The sequence below is a fragment of the Nerophis ophidion genome, linkage group LG04 (assembly GCF_033978795.1).
Source record: "Nerophis ophidion isolate RoL-2023_Sa linkage group LG04, RoL_Noph_v1.0, whole genome shotgun sequence".
NCBI lineage: Eukaryota > Metazoa > Chordata > Actinopteri > Syngnathiformes > Syngnathidae > Nerophis > Nerophis ophidion.
Genome location: NC_084614.1, coordinates 35,686,816 through 35,714,340, shown reverse-complemented (window position 1 = coordinate 35,714,340; position 27,525 = coordinate 35,686,816). Strand labels below are relative to the sequence as shown.

Below are 27,525 nucleotides of genomic sequence, written 5' to 3'. Positions count from 1 at the left end.
TGCTGATCATAAACACTGATCCCCTCTGGCTGACAATAGTTATTTTTTTAGTCTTCCGGCTACCAAGCAGCTAGCAGCTAATTATGTGTCTCCACAAACATATCAGAGCTGCCAAGCCTCACACGTTGTGCGTCATGCAATTCAACCCATTCTCACGCCGCACATGACATTTCTAGCACTGATATCTCCTCTTTGTCTATTCTATATTTATTTTATTCATAATAAAAAATATTTTTTCCTTGCGGCTTGCCGTAGTTGTAATAACGTTGATTTACTGATCGAAATACATACGCTTGCAGAGCTTTATAAAGCCAACTTTGTTCCACTGTTCTCCATAATTCAGGGAGGTTTTGATCGCGGGCCGTTACTTAATTTATCTACAATGGCTTGTGACAACTCTTCTAAAAGTGAATGTACTTTCGCGATTTTCCTCTTTGTTTCAATGTATACCACTTTTTCTCTCTCAGTTTTTTTGTAAATAAAATAGTCAGATTTTAGACTTTATTTGGAATAAAAAGACACACAGGTTGCATAAACAATATTTGCAGAGACCTAAAGCGTCAAAGGGATTATTAGCACTACCAAACTTTAGATTTTATTACTTGGCCACCAATATTAGGATTCTTAAATACCGGCTGTAATATGAAGCATTTGACCCTCTTCCGATACTCCTGTATATGGTGGTTAACTAAACTAAACAAGTATCTTTACCATGAATTGATTAACGTGGACGCCGCCTTAAACAAGTTGAAAAACTTAACCGGGAGTTAGCATTTAGTGGTCAGTTGTATGGATTATGTACTGTACTGTGCAATATACTAATAAAAGTTTTTTCAATCAATCAATCAGTCAATCTCTAAGAGCTCCCGTTCACTCTCCCATCCACTTTTCAACTTTCGCTTTTACAAAAAATTAGATCGTAAAAACCTCATTCAGAATTTAGGCTCAGTTTTAGTGATATTTTGGTTTACAAACTATTTCTAGTCTTGCACCCATCACTGCTAACCATGCTTTCTCTCCCTCTCTTGTGGATAGTGCCTTTTTAAGATGGTCAAGTCTGAGGATCAACATCGTTAAAGATTTATACATAGAAAACACTTTTGCCTCCTTCCAGCAACTGTGTGATACATTTTCAGTGTCTAATCAACGCTTTTAGAGATATCTACAGATCCACAGTTTAGTTCGTAATACTTTCCTCAAGTTCCCAGATTTACCGACTGGCACAGTTGTAGACGTGTTTCTGACACCGCTTACAACTTTAAAACAATCAATTACACATATTTATAACCACATTTTTCTTTTACACCCCGAGTCTCTAAATTTAATTAGTTCACTTTTGGATGAGGAGTTAGGAGTGACCCTGTCTGAGGAGAGCTGGATTTTAAGTAGAGTTCATAAGTCATTTATTGGTGCTAGACCAGGGGTCAGCAACCTTTACCACTCAAAGAGCCATTTTGACCCGTTTCACAAAATGAAGAAAACAATGGGAGCCACAAAACACTTTTGAAATTTAATATAAAATGATACTGCATACAGAGTTTTTTTTTCTGCTTTGTGTTATTTATAAGGCAGGGGTCACACCTTAATATGAAAATTATATGTTTATATGAGTGACGCCTGACAGCAGCAGACTTGCCAACGCAATTTTTCCGGATTAGAGGGCAAATATTCTCTCAAGTATCCGCTGATTTTCACCCAGCTATCAATAAGAAAGACATGTTATGATGACACTTTCTTTAGCGCCCCCTACAACCTGAACTAACGGCTTGTCAGTCCAGTCACATGTTAAATGTGGTTTCTTTACTCACATGGAAGTGACTGCAAAGCATACTTGTTCAACTGCCATACAGGTTACACTGAGGGTTGTGATATAAACAACTTTAAAGGCCTACTTAAACCCACTACTACCGACCACGTAGTCTGATAGTTTATATATCAATGATGAAATCTTAATATTGCAGCACATGCAAATACGGCCGGTTTAGTTTACTAAATTGCAATTTTAAATTTCCCGCGAAGTGTCCTGTTGAAAACGTCGCGGAATGATGACGCTTATGTTGACGCGTGCTTGTGACGTTATTGGTTGTAGGAGACATTTCATCCCAGCACCACTAAAGGCTAAAAGTCGTCCGATTTAATTACATAATTACACACTATTCTGGACATCTGTGTTGCTGAATCTTTTGCAATTTGTTCAATTAATAATGGATACTACAAAGAAGAATGCATTTGGTGGAAAGCGGTGTATTTCGGCCGGCTGTAGCAACACAAACACAGCCGGTGTTTCTTTGTTTGTTGTGAAGCTTTAATGTGGAACAGAGCAGTCAAGCGAACATGTTTCTCTACCACATGTCAACCGGCAGGTGTCGGTAAGAAAATTGTGGTAATAAGTCGGCTCTTCCCGAAGACATTAGCGGAGCTTGCGTCCTCCTGCAGCTGTCAAAGAGGCAGCTGCGACTTTCTTGGCTCCGCCATGGCTTCCATCAGAGACACTGGCGGTCACCACGCTCTTCCGACTTTCAGGTATGACTTTATAATCTCACTAAAACACTAGTAACACAATAATCAGATAAGGGATTTTCCAGAATTATCCTAGTAAATGTGTCTAATAACATCTGAATCGCTCCCACTGCCCTCGTCTTTTTTATTTTCTTCTAGTCCTTCACTCTCACTATCCTCATCCACGAATCTTTCATCCTCTCTCAAATTAATGGGGAAATTGTCGCTTTCTCGGTCAGAATCGCTCGCGCTGCTGGTGGCTATGATTATAAACAATGTGAGGATGTGAGGAGCCCTCACACCGGTGACGTCACGCGCACATCGGCTTCTACTTCCGGTACAGGCAAGACATTTTTTATTAGCGACCAAAAGTTGCAAACTTTATCGTCGATGTTCTCTACTAAATCCTTTCAGCAAAAATATGGCAATATCGCGAAATGATCAAGTATGACACATAGAAGGGACCTGCTATCCCCGTTTAAATAAGAACATCTAATTTCAGTAGGCCTTTAACACTGTTACTAATATGCCCCACACTGTGAACCCACACCAAACAAAATTGAGAAACATATTTTGGGAGAACATCCGCACCATAACACAACATAAACACAACAGAACAAATACCCAGAATCCCATGCGTCCCTACTCTTCCGGGCTACATTATACACCCGCTACCCCCGTGCGCCGGTTGAGGTGAGCAGGGTTGGGGGGGCGGGGTTTGGTGGTAGCGGGTATAAGAGTTCAGCTTTAAACCAGCGCCTGGTTTGAAGCTGCTCTTTATCCTTTCAAACTGGAGAAGATAAGGCTGATATTGAATGGCTGTTCTGTGAAGTTTCAGGAAGTATGGGGTGTTTTCCCTAAAATATGTAAAAGAGATTGATCTTAAATGTAACTGCGTTTAAGAAGTAATTGAAATGGAGATGATTGAGAAGCCTTTTGTCTGCCTTTTTGCATTGCTGCGCCGTGTTGGGAACATTCAGGAGTTCAGTTTTCTGTGGCTTAATGTCAATACCTGCCGATACTTATTTGACTGATGCATTTTTTTCTTTCTTTTTTTAATGGGTTGCTTCTTTATCACCGGAGGACAAAGCTAGTTTTAAAGTTGAACTGCACTTTTTTTTTTAAATTTTGCCTATCGTTTACAATTATTATGAGAGACAAGATGACAAAAAGTTGGTGTTTTTTGCATTCTAACATGTAAAAATCTGCTCGTTCGTTAAAGTATTTCTGATTCTGATTCTGATTCTGTTCTAGATAGCCAACAATACAGCTATTGGAAGCAATCAATTCTATCTCTAAATCACTTTAAAAATGCATAAATTGTTAGCCCGCATTTCATATTTTGTTTGTACACATCTATACAGCGTATGCTGTCCGTCATAATACACTCATGACGTTCTGCATGCATTATGATCAATATAAAGTGTGACTCACTTGATGGACAGTTGTCTTTTTGGTCCAGCTGGCCGGGGAAGTTTTTCTGATTTATTTGGGTAAGCACGTCATTTATGTTGAAAAAGCTTGTCTCCAAATTCCACGTTTGCAGCTTTGAGTTGTTTTCACCTCTCTATCGGCTTCTGTCTGCTCCAACGTTTCACCCTGTTCTTCGTTCTCGCTTCTCGAAGCAGCAGCAGGTCATCCTGCATCATCAGATTCAAAAATATACAGTTGTGAATCCTCATTTTTCTAAAACTAGTTGTCTTGGTTGTTTGTTACCGAGTCTGCCGTAATTGGAACACGCACGAGGGTTTTGTATCTGGAAGTAGGAACACACATTGTCAGACGTGCGCTGTTATGGAAACAGATCAATGCGCTGAAGAAATCAGTTCCGCCATTGATTAAATGATCAAAGTATGTAAATATTGATCATTTACATATTGTTATGAACATCTGTGTTACTACATCATATATATATATATATATATATATATATATATATATATATATATATATATATACATATATACATATATATATATATATATATATACTTACTGTGTGCAAACAAAATGTTGATGGAGGGGGGACAAGCGGTAGGAAATGGATGGATGCATGGGTTTTGAAGTTGTTTTAGAGGGCTTTAAAGGTTTCAACGGTGACTCCCATTAGCCGCATCTTCGAAGCGTTTTTTCATCTTTAAAATTCTAATAAAGAAAAAGACGTGTGTTCTTGCCTCTTATAATGATTGTAAACGATAGGCAATAATGCAGTTTTCCTTTTAATGACACGAATAAATAAGTTAAGATTAAGAAGTGTAGATGGAACCACGTTACAGCAGAAAGTAAGTTGATGTGAATAGGCAATTGAGAAGTAAATCAATAAGAGTTTCTAGAGCAGGGGTGCCCAAACTGGGGCCCGGGGTCGGATTTGGCCTGTCAAGTTGTTTAATTTGGCCCACTAGAGGGTGGCTTCCCAAATGTAATACATATTCATGTTGACCTTTTAGGCTCCATACGGGTGCCCCGATCTAACATTGGTATCACATATAATTCCAATACCAGCATAAAAAACCATATCGGCTTTCAGCTAAACTTTCCAATGTTAATTTTACTCCAAGTAGTCCTGCAGCGGTGTAGCTCGGTTGGTAGAGCGGCCATTCCAGCTACTTGAGGGTTGCAGGTTCGATCCCCACTTCCGCCATCTTAGTCACTGCCGTTGTGTCCTTGGGCAAGACACTTTACCCACCTGCTCCCAGTGCCACCCACACTGGTTTAAATGTAAAAATTAGATATTGGGTTTCACTATGTAAAGTGCTTTGAGTCACTAGAGAAAAAGCGCTATATAAATATAATTCACTTCACTTCACTACTTGTACAAAACTGGACAGCCAGTTAACATCTACAGTGAAGAAAATAAGTATTTGATAACCCTGCTATTTTGTAAGTTCTCCCACTTAGAAATCATTGAGGGGTCTGACATTTTCACGGTAGGTGCATGTCCACTGTATGAGAGATAAGCTAAAAAGAAAAATCCAGAAATCACAATTTATGATTTTTTTAACAATTTATTTGTGTGATAAAGCTGCAAATAGGTATTTGAACACCAACATTGATATTTGGTAGAGTAGCCTTTGTTTGCAATTACAGAGGTCAAATGTTACCTGTAGTTCTTCACCAGGTTTGCAGAGACTGCAGGAGGGATTTTGGCCCACTCCTCCACACAGATCTTCTCTAGATCAGTCAGGTTTCTGGGCTGTCACTGAGTAACACAGACTTTCAGCTCCCTCCAAAGATTTTCAATTGGATTTACGTCTGGAGACTGGCTAGGCCACTCCAGAACCTTGATATGGTTCTTACGAAGCCACTTCTTGGTTTTTCTGGCTGTGTGCTTTGGGTCATTGTCATGTTGGAAGATCCAGACACGATTCATCGTCAATGATCTGACTGAGGGAAGGAGGTTTTTGACCAAAATCTCACAATACATGGCTGCAGTCATCCTCTCCTTATCACAGTACAGTCGTCCTGTCCCATGAGCAGAAAAACACCCCCAAAGCATGATGCAACTACCCCCATGCTTCACAATAGGGATGGTGTCCTTGGGATGGTACGCATCATTTTTCTTCCTCCAAACACGCATAGTGAAATTATGACCAAAAAGGTCAATTTTGGTTTCATCTGGCCACAAAACTTTCTCCCATGACTCCTCTGGATCATCCAAATGGTCAGTGGCAAACTTAAGATGGGCCTTAACATGTGCTGGTTTAAGCAGGAGACCCGTCCGTGCCAAGCATGATTTCAAACCATGATGTCTTAGTGTATTACCAACAGTGACCATGAAAATAGTGGTCTCAGCTCTTTTCAGGTCATTGACCAAGTCCTGCCGTGTAGTCCTGGGCTGATTCCTCACTTTTCTTAGCATCAGTGAGACTCCACGAGGTGATTTCTTGCATTGGGCTCCACTCCGATTGAGATTGACCGTCATGTTTAGCTTCTTCCATTTTCTAATGATTGCTCCAACAGTGGACCTTTTTTCACCAAGCTGCTTGGCAATTTCTCCAGCGCTCTTTCCATCCTTGTGGAGTTGTACAATTTTGTCTCTGGTGTCTTTGGACAGCTCTTTGCTCTTAGTCATGCTGAATGTTTGGGTCTTACTGATTGTATGGGGTGGACAGGTGTCCTTAAGCAGCTAACGACCTCACACAGGTGCATCTGATTCAGGATAATACAGTGGAGTGGAGGAGGACTTTTAAAGGCGGACTAACAGGTCTTTGAGGGTCAGAATTCTAGCTGATAGACAGGTGTTCAAATACTTATTTTCAGCTGTATCACACGATTAATTTGTTAAAAATTCATAGATTGGGATTTCTGGATTTTTCTTTTTAGGTTATCTCTCATACAGTGGACATGCACCTACCGTAAAAATTTCAGACCCCTTCATGATTTCTAATTGGGAGAACTTGCAAAACAGCAGGGTGTTCAAATACTTATTTTCTTGACTGTAAATGTCCTCCAATAAGTACACAAGGTCGGTCTGTTCTTCTATTTTAGTCAAGTCATTTACAAAAGGCATGGTCAGCTACAGGCCACTAGGAGCTAACAGCTACATAACAGCCAAGCACACAATAGCACACAAGGTATATATACTGTATGTAGTAAGTGTTTTTGATTGAACAATATTGCAGTATAGAACATGGAATGTGCTGGAACCTATCCCAGCTGCACTCGGGCGGAAGGTGTGGTAAACACATCCCAGGGCTAACACAGATAGACAACATTCACAATCACATTCACACACTAGGGGCCAATTTAATTTGGATAAAATGGAGTATTGATGATTGGTTAATGTGAAAACACAGCTTGTTACAAATGTCATCAAAGCTATGAGTCAAAGTGTATGTGTTCCACATCCAATCAGGATGCAGATTCCCATCGTAATCCTCATTGGCAATGTCGTTACAGCTCAATGATACTGTAAACAAACGCATTATCCATCACAAAGCAGACAGTGTGCTGGAATGTGTTAGCAACTTTTGATCCGCTTGTCCCCTTAAGAAGTTTGCCCTGTTATGAGTTGCCTCAAATGTTTATTTTTTCTTTCCACTTCTGACCTCTTAAGAAGTTAAATATAAATTTATCTTACTGGAAGCATGTGCAATGTGTGTGTGCTCACATGGCAACATGTCATATGGTGAAATATAAGTTGATAAATCAACCAATTCATTACGTCAGTTATTTCCTGTTGCACACAGTTTTCCCGTTACCATGGTAATGTGGCTTCTTGTCTCCTCTGAGGGAATAAAAAGTGCATGAGAACGTGACATTTTACCATTTGAATTTTTCACCTGTTGCAAACATCCATTGACCTTCTCATTGAGAATGTTTAGCTGCAGACAATCAATTTAGGGGCAGAAACAGTGATCAATGTATTAAGACTATTTAAGAAAAGATGTATGATCATTGTTTCCCAAAGGACAGCAATCTAGTTATTGTGTTGCTGTGTTATGGCCTCGTCATCTAATTCACATAATTGACCATGATGCATGTTATTTCCTTGGAAACTGTGGAAGACAAAAAGTGAGATATGCACATAAAAAGAGTAACAAATATGTTTAGGAAATACAAATTAGCTTTCTTCTGTTGCTTCATCTTTGTTCTTTAATGTCACAAGTAACAAGTAAAGTTTTATTGTAATACTGTTTAATATCACGATTATAGTGACCAAAGTTGTCATGGTTGTGATTATTATCGCGGTATTGTTGAATGTGCTCAAAGAGTACTTATACATACACTAAAATCTTTCGACCAAGTTATTTAAAAAAATTGAAATAAAATAAATGGACACACTGTTGGCAAACTCACTACAGTATATTGCATGTTTTGTGTTTCTTACACTTCACTGATAGTGTTTTAGTCTCAGTATTTGATCTGTTTCAATAGCTAAGCTTTTATTGTTTTAAATATAAGTTTGTACTGGAGCACTGTATTTGAATGAAAAATGTGTCCATCCATCCATCCATCCATCTATTTTCTACGGCTTGTCCCTTTTGGGGTAGCGGAGGGTGCTGGAGCCTATCTTAGCTGCATTCGGGGGGAAGGCGGACTACACCCTGGACAAGTAGCCAGCTCATCATAGGGCCAACACAGATAGACAGACAACATTAACACTCACATTCACACACTAGGGCCAATTTAGTGTTGCCAATCTAACTATCCCCAGGTGCATGTCTTTGGAAGTGGGAGGAAGCCGGAGTACCCGGAGCATTCACGGGGTGAACATCCAAACTCCACACAGAAATATACCGAGCCCGGGATTGAACACAGTACCTTCGTATTGTGAGGCACATGCACTAACCCCAAAATCCATCCTTCCATCCATTTTCTACTGCTTATTCCCTTTGGGGTCGTGGGGGGCGCTGGTGCCTATCTCAGCTACAATCACTCCGCCTTCCGCCCGATTGTAACCCCAAATTGCATAACATAAAAACACATTTCTATTTTTTTTTCCTGGCGGGCATATTGGCGTCCTAGTCAATTCAGTGGTCCTTGAATTTAAAAAAAAAACATCTCAGTCTCATATTCCTCTTAGTATAGAACCATCAGATCACTCTCAAGAGTTGTACCGTGGTTCTCATTAATGCCGTTTATTGTTACACCCCAAGTCTGAATATTCGCTTGCTAGTTTCCTAACCGCGTATGCAGAGCAACATTCACACACAGTCCCATTATAATGTGTTTATGAGCGAGGGCAACAGCGCTTCAAGAATCAATGTGAGGCGGTCCAGATTTACATGTTAGTCTAGCTTTAAAGGGAAACTGCACTTTTTAAAATTTATTTTGCATATTGTTCACAATCCTTATGAGAGACAAGAAAACAACATTTTTGTTTGTCACAAAGGGATTAAGTGGTAGAAAATGGATGGGTGGATGGCATTCTAACATATAAAAATTGGCTCGTTCATGTTGGCTAGAAATGCAGCTATCCTATCTTATTCTAAATAACGTCTACAATACTTATTCTGGTCCGTAACCTGAATAATAACCAATCCGTAGCAACATTGTTATTGTAGGAGCGAACACTGAATAACTATTTTTCTAGCATACTAACACATTGCCGTGCTTTGGTATTAGCTGTAAAAGCTAACTACAGAAAGAGATAAGCTAGCTTCTACATCACGTCAACATGAAACGTGTTTGGATGCTTGTAATGCACAACACAGCACAACAACAATTATTACTGACTGAAAAAGATGAACAATCATATATTACAGTATGTGTCAAGTATTTGCCCATATATTCATGTTTTGTTTGTACACAGCTAGCCAGACAGCGTAAGCACTGTAGTGTACGGAGATGTGCTGTATGTATCATGATCAATAGTATAGTGACTTATTCGATGGACAGTTGTCCGTTTGGTCAAGCTGGCTGTGGATGTTTCCAGTTGATTTGGGTAGGTAATCCATTAATTTGGCATAGCTTCCCATAGCAAAAATGTTTGATCTCGTATCTTGAGAACATTTTGAGCTTCTCATATGTGTCTAATTCTGTCATCAATTGTTTCTATTTAATTGCTCCTAAGGGTACCTTAGGAGCAATAAATGTATGGCCTCCGTAGGGAAATTGACAATTGATGTGGAGGTCATAAGGTGATGGGATGGCTGTATTGCTGCTGTAGGGTGATGGACCAATGGTTCCCTCTTTGCTAAACCTATCATGAAATTTCATTGAACCATAGATTACCATTCTGTAAACCCAATTCGCCCACATATATTTATATATACATACATTTTTATTATTACATATATATTATATTATTACATATTTTAGTCTTTTATTTTTTTCTACCATTCCCCCCCCTTGTTTACCTGTATCTGAGCTTTTTTGTAAGGGGCGCCGGAAGTTGGCAGACCCGTCAACGATCCTGTTCTGACTCCCTTTAATGTTTGTCTGATCTTGAATGGGATTGTGCTGAAAATGTTAATTTTCTTGAAGGAACTCTCCTGAAGGAATAATTAAAGTTTGATCTATCTATCTATCCATCTATCTATCTATCTATCTATCCATCTATCTATCTATAGATATAGACGGATATAGATTTATATAGATATATATACAGTAGATATAGATATATGTAAATAGATATATTTATCTATCTATATATATATATATATCTATGTATATACATAGATATATATACATATATGTATATATATAGAGCTATAAATAGATATAGATTTATGTACCTATGTATCTATATCTATGTATATATACATCTATATCTACTGTATAAATATTTATATATTGATCTATATAGATATCTCTCTCTCTCTCTCTCTCTCTCTCTCTCTGTATATATATATATATATATATATATATATATATATATACAGAGAGAGAGAGAGAGAATATATATATATATATATATAGAGAGAGAGAGAGATAGATCTATAGCTACCTATATAGATTATATATATATATAGAGAGAGGAGAGAATATATATATATATATATATATATATAGAGAGAGAGATAGATATCTATATATATCTATATATATATATATATATATACATATATAATATATGGATCTATATTTATTTATATATCTATATATGGATATATATCTATATCTATATATATATATAAATATCTATACATATACATATCTATCTATCTATCTATCTATCTATCTATCTATCTATCTAGCTAGCTATCTAGCTATCTATCTATCTACAAACCCCGTCTCCATATGAGTTAGGAAATTGTGTTAGATGTAAATATAAACGGAATTCAATGATTTGCAAATCATTTTTCAACCCATATTCAGTTAAAATGCACTACAAAGACAACAGGTGTGCAGGTTAATTGGGAAATGGTGGATGCCATTATTGGGTATAAAAGCAGCTTCCATGAAATGCTAAATAATTCTCAAACAAGGATGGGGCGAGGGTCACCAATTTGTAAGCAAATTGTCGAACAGTTTTAAAACTACATTTTTAAACAAGCTATTGCAAAGAATTTTGGGATTTTACCATCTACTGTCTGTAAAATCATCAAAAGGTTCAAAGAATCTGGAGAAATCACTGCACGTAAGCCATGATATTACGGACCTTTGAGCCATCAGGCAGTACTGCATCAAAAACCGACATCAATGTGTAAAGGATAACACCACATGGACTCAGGAACACTTCGTAAAACCACTGTCAGTAACTACAATTGGTTGCTACATCTGTAAGTGCAAGTTAAAACTCTGCTATGCAAAGCAAAACCAGGGAACGCCGCTGGCTTCCCTGTGCCCGAGCTCATCTAAGATGGACTGATGCAAAGTGGAAAATTGTTCTGTGGTCTGACGAGTCCACATTTCAAATTATCTTTGGAAACTGTGGACGTGGTGCCCTCCGGAACAAAGAGGAAAATAACCATCCGGATTGTTATAGGCACAAAGTTCAAAAGCTAGCATCTGTGATGGTATGGGGGTGTATTAGTCCCCAAGGCATGGGTAACTTACACATCTGTGAAGGCACCATTAATGCTGAGTGGTCCATACAGGTTTTGGACTAACATATGTTGTCATCCAAGCAATGTTATCATGGACGCCCCTGCTTATTTCAGCAAGACAATGCCAAGCCACGTGTTACAACAGCGTGGTTTCGTAGTAAAAGAGTGCGGGTACTTTCCTGGCCCGCCTGCAGTCCAGACATGTCTCCCATCAAAAATGTGTGGCGCATTATGAAGCGTAAAATACGACAGTGGAAACCCCAGACTGTTGAAGGACTAAAGCTCTACATAAAAAAAGAATGGGAAAGAATTCCACTTTCAGCAGTTCATCCTCCGTATATCCAGGTTAAAAAAGATACGGTTGTGAAACCTCATATGTCCAAAAACAGCTATCTTTGTTGTCCATTACCAAGTCTGCCATGATTATAATACACAAGTTTTCGTATCCAGAAGTAGAACAAACATTTGTTGCCGGAAGTCAGAGAATAAATGCGCTGAGGAAATAAGTCTGGGTAATGTTTAAACTGTGGTAAATATTGAACATATTACATATTGTTATCAATATGTCTGTTACTACTTTATATATATACTTGCAGTGTGTATGTAAAATGTTGATGGAGGATTCTGAAGTTGTTTTAGAGGGCTATGAGGGCTACAATTGTGACTCCCATTAGCGGCATCTTGCAAGCATTTTTTATAATTTTTAGAATTCTAAAAAAAAATACATGCGCATTCTTGTCTCTCATAATGATTGTGAGCGAAAGGCACATTTCAATAAAAAAGTGCAGTTCTTCTATAACTCCCACCCTTCCTTCTGCAGCAGCTGAATGGCATCACTTGCTGCAGTGACTTAAGAGCATTAGCAGCCAAGCATTTCTTTATGAGGGCTAGCAAAGCCACATGATGTGTGACACATGAGTTGAACAAAGACAGCCCAGCATGTGAATTGGCTTTCAACCACTGCATCTCTTTTGCTTGCACTTCCCGGCTTAGTTTCAAATTTGTGTATCTTCTCTCTGCATCGTGCTCTGTTCATACATAGCAAAGTATCTTAAAGCCATGTCATGGTTTCCTTCCTAATTTATAATCCAATGTCATTTTAGACAAACGAGGTGTTTATGCCTCTGTAGGTCACTAGGGAAGGTAATTTATGGAAGACCTCGAGAATAATGGAGCCTCTTTCAGCTCCTCGTGAAGTCTTCATTAAAGTGTCAACTTAATGCACAGACCTAATGTCCTCTTGATCATGTGAACAAGGGGATCATCTAAATCACTGTCCAAAGCAGACACTTGAGAGAGAGTCCAATAATAGGTGGTCATCAGACAAATAAGTATGTTTTCAAATACTGATCATTTGTTCCTCATCTCCAAATAACTAAATAGTTGATGAAATCAGTAGAGGTAACCTGAAACCTGTGCTGATTTTCCAATCATCTATTATCTTTACGTCCACCATTTTGACATTTGATTAAACCATTATTTAAAACTCAATACAAACTCCGTTTCCATATGAGTTGGGAAATTGTGTTAGATGTAAATATAAACGGAATACAATGATTTGCAAATCCTTTTCAACCCACATTCAATTGAATGCACTACAAAGACAAGATATTTGATGTTCAAACTCATAAACTTTATTTTTTTGTGCAAATAATAATTAACTTAGAATTTCATGGCTGCAACACGTGCCAAAATAGTTGGGAAAGGGCATGTTCACCACTGTGTTACATTACCTTTTCTTTTAACAACACTCTATAAACGTTTGGGAATTGAGGAAACTAATTTATGAAGCTTTGAAAGTGGAATTCTTTCCCATTCTTGTTTTATGTAGAGCTTCAGTCCTTCAACAGTCCGGGGTCTCCGCTGTCGTATTTTACACTTCATAATGCGCCACACATTTTCGATGGGAGACAGGTCTGGACTGCAGGCGGGCCAGGAAAGTACCCACACTTTTTTTTTACGAAGCCACGCTGTTGTAATACGTGCTGAATGTGGCTTGGCATTGTCTTGCTGAAATAAGCAGGGGCGTCCATAAAAAAGACGGCGCTTGGATGGCAGCATATGTTGTTCCAAAACCTGTATGTACCTTTCAGCATTAATGGTCCCTTCACAGATGTGTAAGTTACCCATGCCTTGGGCACTAATGCACCTCCATACCATCACAGATGCTGTCTTTTGAACTTTGCGTCGATAACAGTCTGGTTGGTTCACTTCCCCTTTGTCTGGATGACACGATGTTGAATATTTCTAAAAACAATTTGAAATGTGCAGTCGTCAAACCACAGAACACTTTTCCGCTTTGCATCAGTCCATCTTAGATGATCTCGGGCCCAGCGAAGCCGGCGGCGTTTCTGGATATTGTTGATAAATGTTTTTCGCTTTGCATAGTAGAGCTTTAACTTGCACTTACAGATGTAGCGACAAACTGTATTTAGTGACAGTGGTCATCAGAAGTGTTCCTGAGCCCATGGGGTGATATCCTTTAGAGATTGATGTCGGTTTTTGATACAGTACGTCTGAGGGATCGAAGGTCATGGTCATTCAATGTTGGTTTCCGGCCATGCCGCTTACGTCCAGATTCTCTGAACCTTTTGATGATATTATGGACCGTAGATGTTTAAATCCTTAAATTTCTTGCAATTGCACTCTGAGAAACATAGTTCTTAAACATGTTTGACTATTTCCTCACGCAGTTGTGGACAAAGGGGTATACCTCGCCCCATCCTTTCTTGTGAAAGATGAGCATTTTTTGGGAAGCTGTTTTTTTACCCAATCATGGCACCCACCTGTTCCCAATTAGCCTGCACGCCTGTTGGATGTTCCAAATAAGTGTTTGATGAGCATTCCTCAACTTTATCAGTATTTATTGCCACCTTTCCCAACTTCTTTGTCACGTGTTGCTGGCATCAAATTCTAAAGTTAATAATTATTTGCAAAAAAAAAATGTTTATCAGTTTGACCATCAAATATGTTGTCTATGTAGCATATTTAACTGAATATGGGTTGAAAATGTTTTGCAAATCATTGTATTCCGTTTATAGTTACATTCAACACAATTTCCCAACTCATATGGAAACGGGGTTTGTATACCAACATCTTTTAGTGATGTAGTGAGATTTAAACAATGAGTCGTTGGAAATAACAGTTCCTCTACTTAATATGGAAGTAAAAGTACTAACATTTTCACATAGTTTATTTAGTGTAAAACACATTGAAATAATCCGTTAGTGTGTTCTTACTGTTCTTTTCCTTAGGAATGGGCGATATGGCCTGTATATTGCAGGCTTCTGGGGTAACAATACATATCACTACCGGTATACATTATTTGGTGTGCAAATTATAATAAAACCATTTTCAAAATGGGTTACAAAAGTTTCTAATTTGGCTGCTGACATACGCAGTAATATATTGAGTTATTTCCAGTATTATTATTATTATTATTAATTTACTTAAACTTTTAGTGTTAATATGTGGTTACTTTAGGTTGTGACATTTTTCTATTTACCTTTCTGTTATAATGTAATAAACACTTATTATTCCGTTGGGATAATTTACATTAGTTTGGTGTGATACAAAAAATGTGTGCATCGATCCAATACCATAATATATACCATATATCCAATACATAGTAGTTACAGCGGCGGTTTTGGCCATACCTATGATGATATTGGATTAAATTGAATGATTCATTTTGATAACAATAGATAAAAACACAAGATGGGGTTGTAACAATATCGATTAAATATTCAAATTATTTCCTACTATTGTCTCTGATTTAAATCCTTTGTTTTTGCCCTTAAAGCCCTACTGTGTCCAGGGACTTATTTATTGAGTATATAAACAATAAAAAAAATGTTTTTTTTTTACAATAAAAAATAATGATATAACCACTGTAGAATCAACCTTATACTGATACTATACTTGGTATTGTCACTGACAATATTTGTATCGATCTTCCCACCTCCATAAGGAGGGCTAAGCGAGAGCTCCAAGAGCTCTCGCTTAGCGGTTAGCATGTGGTTGGACATTTTTTTCTGCTCTTTATGGTACAACTTGTAGGACATTTAATAAATGAGTTTCCTATGATCCAATGAGCGTGTCCTCATTTTTGAAATCCATCTCACTTTTAGCTTCTGGTAGCTGTTTTTAGTCTTGTTGCTTCCTGATTATTATTATTATTATTTTTTTTAATAATAGGAGTCATTATTTTTTAGTAGTGGGGAAGTTCTCGTGTTTGTAGTACAGGAGAGAGTGTACAAGAATAAAAACTATTAGCAGGTCAAATCAACAAATCCAACATGTCTACATACATATTCAACTTATTAGGCAACATGAGTAGCAGTATGGTAGCAGTACAGCAGAGTGAATAAAACAATAATACATTAATAAATAAGAGATAAAAAAATGGATTGACCGCAGTGTTGGTTGTAGAGTAGCAGAAAATGTCTGTGTTTTAATCGTGTCCTGCATGTTGAGTTCCGTGTAAGTCCTCACTCTTGAAGTATTTTAAGATCTTTTTTAAGATATGTTTAAGCTTCACATTCAGACATTCTTGGACTTTAGGGGTACACTGGGAAGAAATAAAATGTGTTTACTTTCCTGCCTTTTCATACTGAGTGTTCACTGATCCTCAACTGCTTTATGCTCAATTGTCAGCCTCCAAATATGTCTAATCCACTCTACAGAGTATAGAGTTTCATTTGTTTGAATGGTGTGCATATGTTTGCCATGGCAGGTCACAGGAGGCTCGGGACGTTTGTACACCTGCTTCACGTCCTGCCACTACTGCCCCTGTCCAGCCTTTGCCTACATGGTGCTGCGGAGGAACAAAGGCCTGCTGGTGAGTCTGGTGAACACTGTCAATCAAACACAATCATTTCCTCAGACAGTTTGTGGTCGTTTGACTTGAAACCACTCTCACCACTAGGGATGCAATCGTTTACATTTTTACCATTACTATTACCAAAGTGTTTTTTGTATTTTGTTTGAATACAACACATGTTTATTTTTAAGGACTTTGGGAAATGCCATTTCAATTTAATTGTAATGTACATACTTCAATAATGTAAATACAATGTTAAGTAATACACTTAACAATATAAAATGCAACCCGCAGCACATTGTCATAATTATCACAGCAAAACTAAAATAATCACAGAACACACCAAAAATCATGCAAGTGAAAGCTATTTTACTGAGACCCTTGATTTGTCAGACAGGATTTAGCACGCAACGCTTTTATTGTGAAGGCCGGATATTGTGTTTTGAAGAGAGTCAGGCTGTGTTCAAATAAAAATACTTGTTGACTTCCTCCATGCTGTCCTTTCTCAACATCTTACAAAACTTTCTGTCACACTCGTTTTCTATTGTTGAAGTTCAGATAGTCAAAGTCTGTGAATCGCTTCCATTAAATCGCCCGCCTTAAAGGGGAACTGCACTGGGTTTTTTTGTTTTTTTTTCCTGTCGTTTACAATCCTTCTAAGAGTCAGTAACAAGTATGTTGTTGTTTTTTTTGCAAACTAATTTGTAATATTCGACTCATTCTAGGTTGGTAGCAATGCAGCTACTGGAAGCAATTCATTTTGCCACTAGATCAGTGGTCCCCATCGATAGGTACCGGGCTGCAGAATAATTTTTTATAATTTTTAATTTTTTTTTTTATTTCAAAAAAGGCTTTTTTATTTATTTTTTTTAGATCATTTTATCAACATCAAACATAAAATCAACATAAAAAACACAAGATACACTTACAATTAGTGCACCAACCCAAAAAACCTCCCTTTTTCATGACAAAAACCTCCCTTTTTCATGTCAAAGAAAAAAAAATGATTGTGAATGACAGGCAAAATTCCCGGCCAAAAACGCATTTCCCATTAAAACTGATTGGTGCATAATTAGGAAGTTGTGTGTTGTGGTGAAAACTGACTGCGGTGAAAGGTGTGTCTTGGATCGTGTGACTACTTTTTGCAAATAAAAGCCGACAACAAAATGTATGAATAGCGTCAGACTGTGTGTGTCTGTGTCTGGGTCACTGTATTAATGTGTCAAGGTATCGTTTTTGCGCATAAATGAGCCACCGATAGCTAGTTTTTATTCGGCCCAGTTACTATTGTACACATTAGTGTTAATAAGGAACTAAGTTTTGGTGCCCATTCATTATTAAAGTGTGGAATTCATCCATTTCACGGTCTTTAACACAGAAATTCCTGCGTCAAAACTTTTACTCAATGCAGGCTGCAGCAGCAGACTCCCGTGTTGTAAAGACTTTTGACCATTTGTTGTGGGAAGAAGCATGGTCGTCGCTGCGTTTGTTTATAATGCAGCTTGTGGAGAATCATCCATGTTTAGAATTAAGATCACACACAGTTGTGAATCAAGATCAATATCTTTTAACGATTAATTATGCAACCCTAGCTGTAAGACAAAGCATAATTGTATTTATTGTGATTAGGACATTTTTGCACGACCACAGTATCCCTGAACTTTTGTTTTAAATAGCTTCAAAAAATCGATCATCTCGCCTATTTAGTTTGAGGGGATGATTTGTCCCCCCAACGCCTCCCACGGAGGTGTTTAGGGCACGTCCGACTGGTAGGACACTACAGGGAAGACCCAGGACACTTTGGGGAGACTATTAACGCCTCAGGATCCCCCGGGAAGAGCTGGATGAAGTATCTGGGGAGAGGGAAGTCTGGGCATCTCCGTTTAGCCCCTGCGACCAGACTTCGTATTAGTGGAAGAAGATAGATGGATGGAACATTGAAAGAAAAAATACGTTTAGCAACAAAGATGAATTGCTTTATTGACGCACATTATTTCCAGCTGTTCATGGGCCTCTTGAAATAATGTGGCAGGCAAGATCTGGACACCGGACCTTGAGTTTGACACTTGTGTTTTACATGGCGTTACAACCTTCTTTCCCTTTTTAATGGTGGCCGGCAAGCATAGGAATGGGTCTTTGTCAATTTGAATGACACACCTTTACATACATCGTTATGTATGAGTATGTATCGTCCATGATTTTAAAGTAGGTTTAATGTGTTAGGCACAGATTGGTTCATTTTAAGGTACTGAATCGCCTGCACCTTTGCGGAGACTAGCTCAGTTATACCCGTTTTAGATCCAAACTGCATCAGATGCCACCAGTCCCCTGCCACTCTGGGACACATGTTTTGGGAATGCTTAAACTACACACATTCTGGTCAGGGATTTTCAAAACATTCTCATATATTTGTAAAAAAAAAAAAAGAATGGAGCCAGATCCAGTTATCTCCATATTTGGGTTTCCCCCTAGCAACAGCGGACGATCAAAAGACCATTCAGACTTCACAGCGTTCTCAACATTACTTGCACACCGACTTATCCTTTTTGGCTTGAAATTCACCACATCTCCATCCCATACAGTCTGGCGTTTTTCTTAAGCTAGAAAAAAAATCAGATGCAAATCAATTCAGGGCTCTGGAAAAAGGTTAAAAAGAAATTGGTGTGACTTTTTAGAATATTTTATGAGTCACCAATATTTTACAATGCAACCACCTTAGATCAGTGGCTCTCCACTTCTCAACCCACTCTTCCCCATATTTCTATTCTCTTCCTTCTTTTGTTTTTTTTCTGGTTTGTTTGGTTATTTTTAATATTTTTTTCTATGTTGGTTGACTATCAAAAATGTAACAAATGGAAGCAAAAAAAAGCTGTCTATAAAGTGTATATATATATGAATTATATATGGCGCATGCTGTAGATGGTTCCATGTGGGCATCCATGCAACTGTGCATACTTCCTCTTGGTCAGTTTCAACTGTCTTGTTTTGGTTTCCCTTCCTATAGTATTCTGAAAACTCAATAAAAAACATTTGAAATATATAACTTGTCAAAAAAAGATGGCAAGTAAAATCAGTCAATCAGATGAAAAATAGAATAAGATTAAATAAAGTAACAAAAATAAAGCGCTAAACAAATAGAATGGCACCTGATTCTGTCCTCTAGTATATTCTGTCCTACACAGCAGTAAATGCACATTGCTTAAATAGATCCTCTAAGTTAATTACTTAAGTCCAATAACAGTAATACAAGCTAAGTTCAAGAGTCTCAGACAGCAGCAGTGCAGCCATGTTGTTATTTTTAGAGCCTCTGCTGACTCTACCAAGACTTCATCATCACTGACCCAGTCCTCAATTCCTAACAAAACAGGAACAGGAACAATTTCTATATTGTGTCGATTTACAAGCTTGATTGGTTTTTGAATAGGGTTCATTAAAGGAAAAGTTTTTATATTGAAGCAAATTGTTCCATAAGAAAAAATGTAAACATAAATATTGGGTTCCAGCCTCAACAAAAGTCCCTAATTTAGTAAAAGTTTGTACACTTTGAACACAATACAGTACAACGCACTATACAGTAATGTATATCAAACAAACATAAAAAGTGAGTGATAGATCAACTATGTCTTTAATAACAAAGTCCAAACAACTAGCTAAATGTCCTTATATGCAGCCGCCCTGCTGACGCGCACACACTGTCACTAGCCCTGTGGTGCACTCGCTGTTTGAAATGACAAAACAATTTAAGTTGAACAGCCAGGTCCCTGCTATTATTTAGAATTTAGAAATGTAAAATCCACTTCACTTTGTCTGTGAATCTTTTTGACGAGCAGATGAAGCGATGCAAAGGGGGAAGAGGGTCTTACCTTGCTGTAGATTTTGGTTTTATTCTTTGAATTTTTCAGACCACACATTGCTTGTCCATTGCTTTTTGGGACTAATATTTAAATGGTAAATGGGTTATACTTGTAAAGCACTTTTCTACCTTCAAGGCACGCAAAGCGCTTTGACACTATATCCACATTCATCCATTCACACACACATTCACGCACTGATGGCGGGAGCTGCCATGCAAGGGCCTAACCACGACCCATCAGGAGCAAGGGTGAAGTGTCTTGCTCAAGGACACAACGGACGTGGCAAGGTTGGTAGAAGGTGGGGGTTGGACCAGGAACCCTCAGGTTGCTGGCATGGCCACTCTCCCAACCGCGCCACGCCGTCCCATTATATTGTTCTAGCCAAACTAGAAAAGGTATATTTTTTTTAAAACAACAAACACATAAAAAGCACATAGAGTAGTATTGAGCACAGTCGCAAACAACTACTGAGCTGACAATGAACACCAAAGATTGATCAGCCCTCCCACAATAGATGTGGGCACAAAATGGCAGCACCAGGCACACAATGGATGAATGAAATTCATTCACTGATACAGGGTTTGTACAACAAAGCATATATCAAAAAGTTTGTACAATGAGGGGTTCGTAAATACAGGTTCCACTGTAATAATGTTTGAATTATATAGTACAATCTGCATAAATATACCAACTGCAAATCACATTTTTGATCACAATTATATTAATAAAGGAATACAGGATGGCTGTGTAAAAATATTAACAACATAATACGATTATTTCCTAGAATTGGCTCTGATTAAAATCCTTTATCTTTAAGTCGTCCTGTGTCCAGGGACTTACAGTATTTGCTGACTTAGTGAACAATATGGAAAATATCACTCTAACCACTGTAGTATCGACCATATACCAATACTATACTTGGTATCGTTAGGGTTGATATTTGTATCAATTTGCCCACCTTTGTTTGCACGCAAGAGCTCTAGCTTTCAGTTAGCATATCCTCCAATGTTGTGTAGTGTAAAGCATGTTTACTATTTGTAAAACAAATAGTTGATTTGCTACATGGAGGTGAGGATTACTGATCTAGAAATGGCTTTGCACTGTCGCGGGACATCAGCTACTAGCTACAATGCTGCATTGCGTTGAGGACACAGCTGTTCGCTTGTCACTGTCAAAGTTGCGTGACTCAGCGAGAATGTGTCAACATGCTTTATCACGACAACAATCGTGCAACCCTAACTAGTACAAGTTACAACTAGTTTATGGGAATTCAACTTAAATATAAATACATCAAGTTGGAGAAAATGCACTGTATTGAAGGTGAAGAGTGGTGGGATTTTGACAGCTATCTTAGTTAAAAATAGAGAAGACATGATTTAAAAGCTGTACTTACGGAGCTAGTTTTCTTTTCGTTAGTGTTTACCGTTAAGTTTAATTTAAATGAAATGAAAACAGTAAGGGTGATCATCAACCACAAGGAAGTCACACTTTAGGGCAGAAATGGCAAATTCACAACCCGGGGGCCAGATCTGGCCTGTCACATCATTAAATGTGCCCCGTCGTGTCAAGTATGTGGCCTGCGGAAGGCTGGAAATAAAAAAGCACTTTTTGTCTAGTTGATCTTTCCATATTGACAGAAGAATGTCCTGCATGCATACTTTAATAATACTCTAATATTGTCTAATTATGCAACCATATGTGCCAAGCATTTTTTTTTTGGTAATCAAAAATAAATACTTATTGTACAAATCTGCTCGTCACCTCGACCTATGATTTTAAAGCAAGTTACCCATCACTCTGTGAGTAAAAATAAATGTAATTTAAAGAACAGCTGCATATGCAAATTATATAACATGACTAATTTACATTCATATTCATGTTTATTATTCACTTTTGCAAACGGCCCTCTGAGGGCAGCCATAATCGTGATTTGGCGATGAAAACTAGTTTGACACCCTTGCTTTAGGACATCTTTAGACCCCTACAGTTGTAGTAAAAATACGACTTCATGACCCTGGGAGTGCTCTCACTGTCCTATTTGAGTTCTCAGAAGAATGTTGTAAGAGTGTGTTCACACCTGCTCTCTGACAGTTTTGCACTTAATGCCAGTATTTGACAGCTCAGCACTTTCGCACAACAAAAATGACAACTAAGCACACTTTTAACACATTAGAAAGACAGCGTGACACATTTAATTCTCATTAAAGAATTACCTTTGTATACAAAATGAATAGGATATTACGAATAATGATGTTACTAAATACTGCACATGACAGCAACCCGTCTTCAGATACAGTAGAATAAGAAAGATGGTGTTGGATGTGACACTTGAGAATAGTCGACCACATTTTATATTTTACTCAGCTAAAATGACTAAAATATTAATTAGAAAAGATAAGGATGTTTAAAGTTTCCTTGAAACACCTTTGGGCAACCTGCAAAACATTTGTTTGCCACAAAAGCAGTAGTGTATTAGATTATTGTCACGAATGATGCAGTTACCATTAATCATTTTTGATCCACATCCAAAGTCCGTAAATATTTTTCAGGCATTTAAAAAAAATTGCTTCGTAAAGTTTTTCTATCAGATTGTGTATCTTAGTTTTCTTAGTAACAGTCAGCTTTCAAAGCAGTGTTTCAATTACTTGAAGAAAGTGCTCATCTTTAATACTAGTGACAGGTATTATGTGCTGATAATCATTGTGTTATGGTTTGCTGTACAGTAGGGCTGCAACTAACCATTATTTAAATTGTCGACAAGTCAGCACCGTTTTTTTTTTTAAATTAGTCGACTAGTCAATTGATTATTGCTTATGATCTGCTGTACGCGTTTGAGTTTATGATGAGTCTGCCACTTAATTATAATAATTTATTTTAAAACATATTATAAAACTGATATCAAGTCAATAGTAACAAAAAAAATGCAAATGACTGAGAAATACTTTTAATTTATCCTTGGGCTGGGCGATTTAGCGATATATCGCAAGTTTGTCTCTGTGCGATATAGAAAATTACTATATCGTGATATTTGTTCTCAAGCAGTTGCTTTTAACTGCAGGCATTACACTACAGGCTCTTCCCAGTCTTTCTTGTCTCTTCTTCTCACAGATGTCAACCAAGCGCACCTTCTTACACACGTCACGTGTGCAACGTCACACGTTTCCGCATGGTAAAGCTAGCTGTGATGCTAGCGGTGAGATGCGGGTGGTAATACGAGAGAGAAAAGGTGCGAATCTGGTAACAAATAGAGGAAGAATGAATTACCAAGAAAAACAGCACGTGATCCATCGTCCGGCGTTGGTTTGGCTTCAAGTGGAAATATGTTAAACATTTATGCGGCTAAAGCGTTGCTACAAAAAGTAGCAGTACCGCTAATGGGACGCTAATGGGACGGCGTGGCGCAGTGGGAGAGTGGCCGTGCGCAACCCGAGGGTCCCTGGTTCAAATCCCACCTGGTACCAACCTCGTCACGTCCGTTGTGTCCTGAGCAAGACACTTCACCCTTGCTCCTGATGGGTGCTAGTTGGCGCCTTGCATGGCAGCTCTCTCCATCAGTGTGTGAATGTGTGTGTGAATGGGTAAATGTGGAAGTAGTGTCAAAGCGCTTTGAGTACCTTGAAGGTAGAAAAGCGCTATACAAGTACAACCCATTTATCATTTACCCATTTAATGTAGCATCATTTGAAAAGTTACCTGCTAGAGGATGAGGAGTACTTAAAACTCTGCATGTCAAACATCTACGGCCGGTGCCACACCAACAAAATTCCAAAGCAACTATTTCCACATCAACGTCCCCAGGAAACTATTATCAGCAAATCATTTTTATTTGACACTTATTGAAATATCTTGTGTGACATCATGCACAAAAGTGCACTTTATTTGTTTTTAACTATTGTAGTGTCGTTCTGTACAAAAAGTGCACTTTAATTTAGTGTTGTTTTGATATGTCATCTTAGTGACATCATGCACAAAAGTGCACTTATACCTTGTTTTAAAATGTCTCTGACAATCTTGCCCTTTCTGTTTTGGAAATGACATGAATGTTTGTGCCACTGCTTAATAACTGTTTAATAAATACATTTTTGGGCAATTGACTTAGTTGTGATTTCCTTCTCTGCTTGAAAGTTTAAAATGAGCATATATTAATGCAGTATGAACAAGAATGTTCTAATGTAGACACATAGAATCCTCATACTGCTGTGATTATATGTATCAAGTGTTCATTCAAGGCCAAGGCAAAATATCGAGATATATATTGTGTATTCTGTTCTACATGGTAGTATGCTGGGGGGGCAGTACATCTAAGAAGGACAGCTCCAGACATGAGAAACTGTTCAGGCGGGCCGGTTCTACAATCGGAATGAAACTGGACACACTGGTGACGGTGGCAGAGAAGAGGACTGTTGACAAACTAGTGAGCATCCTGGATGATGCCAGTCACCGTCTGCATAGCGTTATCAGTAGCCAGAGGAGCCTGTTCAGTGCTAGACTGCTTCATCCCAAGTGCAGGACTAATAGACTCAAAAACTCCTTTGTCCCACACGCCATTAGACTGTACAACTCCTCTCTGGGGCGGGGGGTACTAGGATGACAGGGGATGCAAAACAATAACAGTGCAATACGTTTTCATAACATGGTCACTACTGCCTACTTTGTCTTGTTATATTCTTATTTTACTGTTATATTTTTATTCCCATTGTTGCTTTTTAGTTTTTATTCTTATTGTAATATTTCTCTATTTTGTTTCCATTTAAACCCCCATTATTTACTTTTTACTTTTCTTTAAATTTATCTCAACTCTGTACACTGCTGCTGGAATTTTAATTTTCCTGAAGGAATCAATAAAGTACTATCTATCTATCTATCTGTGTATCGTGACATGGCCTAAAAATATTGAGATATTAAAAAAAGGCCATATCGCCCAGCCCTACTTTGTCCCACAAAGTAAATAACCACTGTGAAAAATAAATTGACAGACCTAAATTGCAAGATGTCCTGTAAAAGTGACATTTAAAAAGTATTTTTTATCCAGAACCATTACTTGGATTTCAATTTTTCACCTGAAGGAATAAAAGGGTAAACATGGACATTACTGGTGGTCTGTCAATTAAATCTTTATGAAGTGACTTGTTGACAATAACAATTTTTTGTTGTTTAATTTATTTTATTCTGACAGACCTACTGAAGTGGTACTTTGCGTTGTTCCACATAAAAGAGTTGGAAGTATTGTTTTATTGGCATTGTTTGCCATTCTTTGCACCATGTGATCCACTGTTTTCATCTGAACTCCTCTGTAGCTGTGATATACTTAATATGCCAGAACACCAACCATGTTTCATAAATCCTGTCATATTTAATCAGCTAAATAGCACAGCAAAGGAGTCTGAATTTAGCAAAGCATCCCAGTAGTTCATATGGTTCTATTAGCTTTGTGTGCATATAACAGCATGACCCGCACGCTGATGGCGTCACCGCGTCAATTTAGTTTCTGATTGAATTTGTGTCCGTCTTGTTGCAGTGCAAGCACATCCTGGCTGTGTACCTGTGTGAGGCCATGGGTGTGACTCACATGCAAAGCGTGCCTGATCAGCAGATGACGGTGCTGCTCAGTGGGACTTCACCACCGTGACGCACACATATTCCTCTGTGACCCTGCAGGGAGGATGTGGACACTGGATGCTGCAGGTCAGTGTGGAGAGGACACACACACACACACACACAAACAGCTCATTTTCTTTCTTCCTCTCTTTAAGACACCAGATGTTGCTTTACTTTGTCTCTCAAAGAGTTTTTCATCTGGTCACTGAGGTTGCACCGTTTTATTTTTAGCTTCGTCTTGGGGAAACAGAGGCCGCACGCTCGTAGTACACGTGTTATCTGTAAATCGACATCTTTCTATGACTTTATGAATAAAATGTGTTCTGTGATAATATAAACATGGCTTTTATTCACAAAACAGTTGACCGTACATTGAGATGTCACCCCTTTGTGCATACATGCAGGAGATATGGCACTTCTAAAAATAGCATGTAAAAAGCGTGACAAGTACAGTACTTCTATTTTATTTACACATCGGTCAACTAAGACAACAACACAACTTTACAGTGCAGTTACAGTATCGATGTCTCCGTGGGAATGTTAGCACACTCCTGTTTTTAGCCCTTGATATGAGTCAAGTGGGACACAAAGGGGTGCATACACACGACGCCACAGTTCAAAAGTTGAACCACCACTAATGAGGCACAGGAAAAGACATAAAACCACAAGTGCAAGAGCCTGAAATGTGTTTCCTGTACTTTGCCTAACCTTTATAGTATAAACACCAGTCTAGCTCCTATGATATAGTCCACGTTGCCCCATCTTCAAAAAGACCACACCCCAATTTAGGAACACATTCAGTGTTTGAGTCACTAAAACTTGATTTTTTAAATCTAATTAATGGTAAATGGGTTGTACTTGTATAGCGCTTTTCTACCCTTTTTTAAGGAGACCAAAGCTCTTTGACAGTATTTCCACATTCACCCATTCACACACTGACAGTGGGAGCTGCCATGCAAGGTGCTCACCAGGACCCATCAGGAGCAAGGGTGAAGTGTCTTGCCCTAATTAAGTTAATTGCTGTTTGTTGTCGGACCCCAAAGTTTTATACATTTGGAAACTTACTATGGGGAACCAACAGGAATAAAAGACAACTATTTGGTCAAGACAAAAAACATCTTGCACTACAAATTCATGGAAGAGCATGTAACAAAATGTCATTAATCAGTTATGGTGAAACTAAAAATACATTACAAGAGTAAAGAATCTCTCTGAATTTTCCATTCCTCATCAGGGTCATATTGAGCATATTGTTTTGATATTACTGCTGTAAACATAACATGTATTGTCATATTAAAGAGAACCAATAACTGTTAAAC

General features: G+C 38.1%; 1 protein-coding gene across 5 annotated transcripts in view; it reads left to right on the top strand.

Moving 5' to 3' along the window:
• zswim7 (zinc finger, SWIM-type containing 7) overlaps positions 1 to 27,525 on the top strand; it is a 71,793-nt gene that overhangs the window by 24,355 nt on the left and 19,913 nt on the right. For 3 of the 5 annotated variants that reach the window (XM_061897948.1, XM_061897947.1, XM_061897946.1), the window contains exons 4-5: positions 16,668 to 16,772; positions 26,127 to 26,293. In XM_061897948.1, the coding sequence (XP_061753932.1) occupies positions 16,668 to 16,772; positions 26,127 to 26,237 (216 nt within the window). In that variant the 3' untranslated portion in view covers positions 26,238 to 26,293. Of the gene's footprint in view, positions 1 to 16,667; positions 16,773 to 26,126; positions 26,294 to 26,361; positions 26,963 to 27,525 lie in introns of those variants that run through there. The other 2 variants (XM_061897950.1, XM_061897949.1) reach the window with 2 other exon arrangements.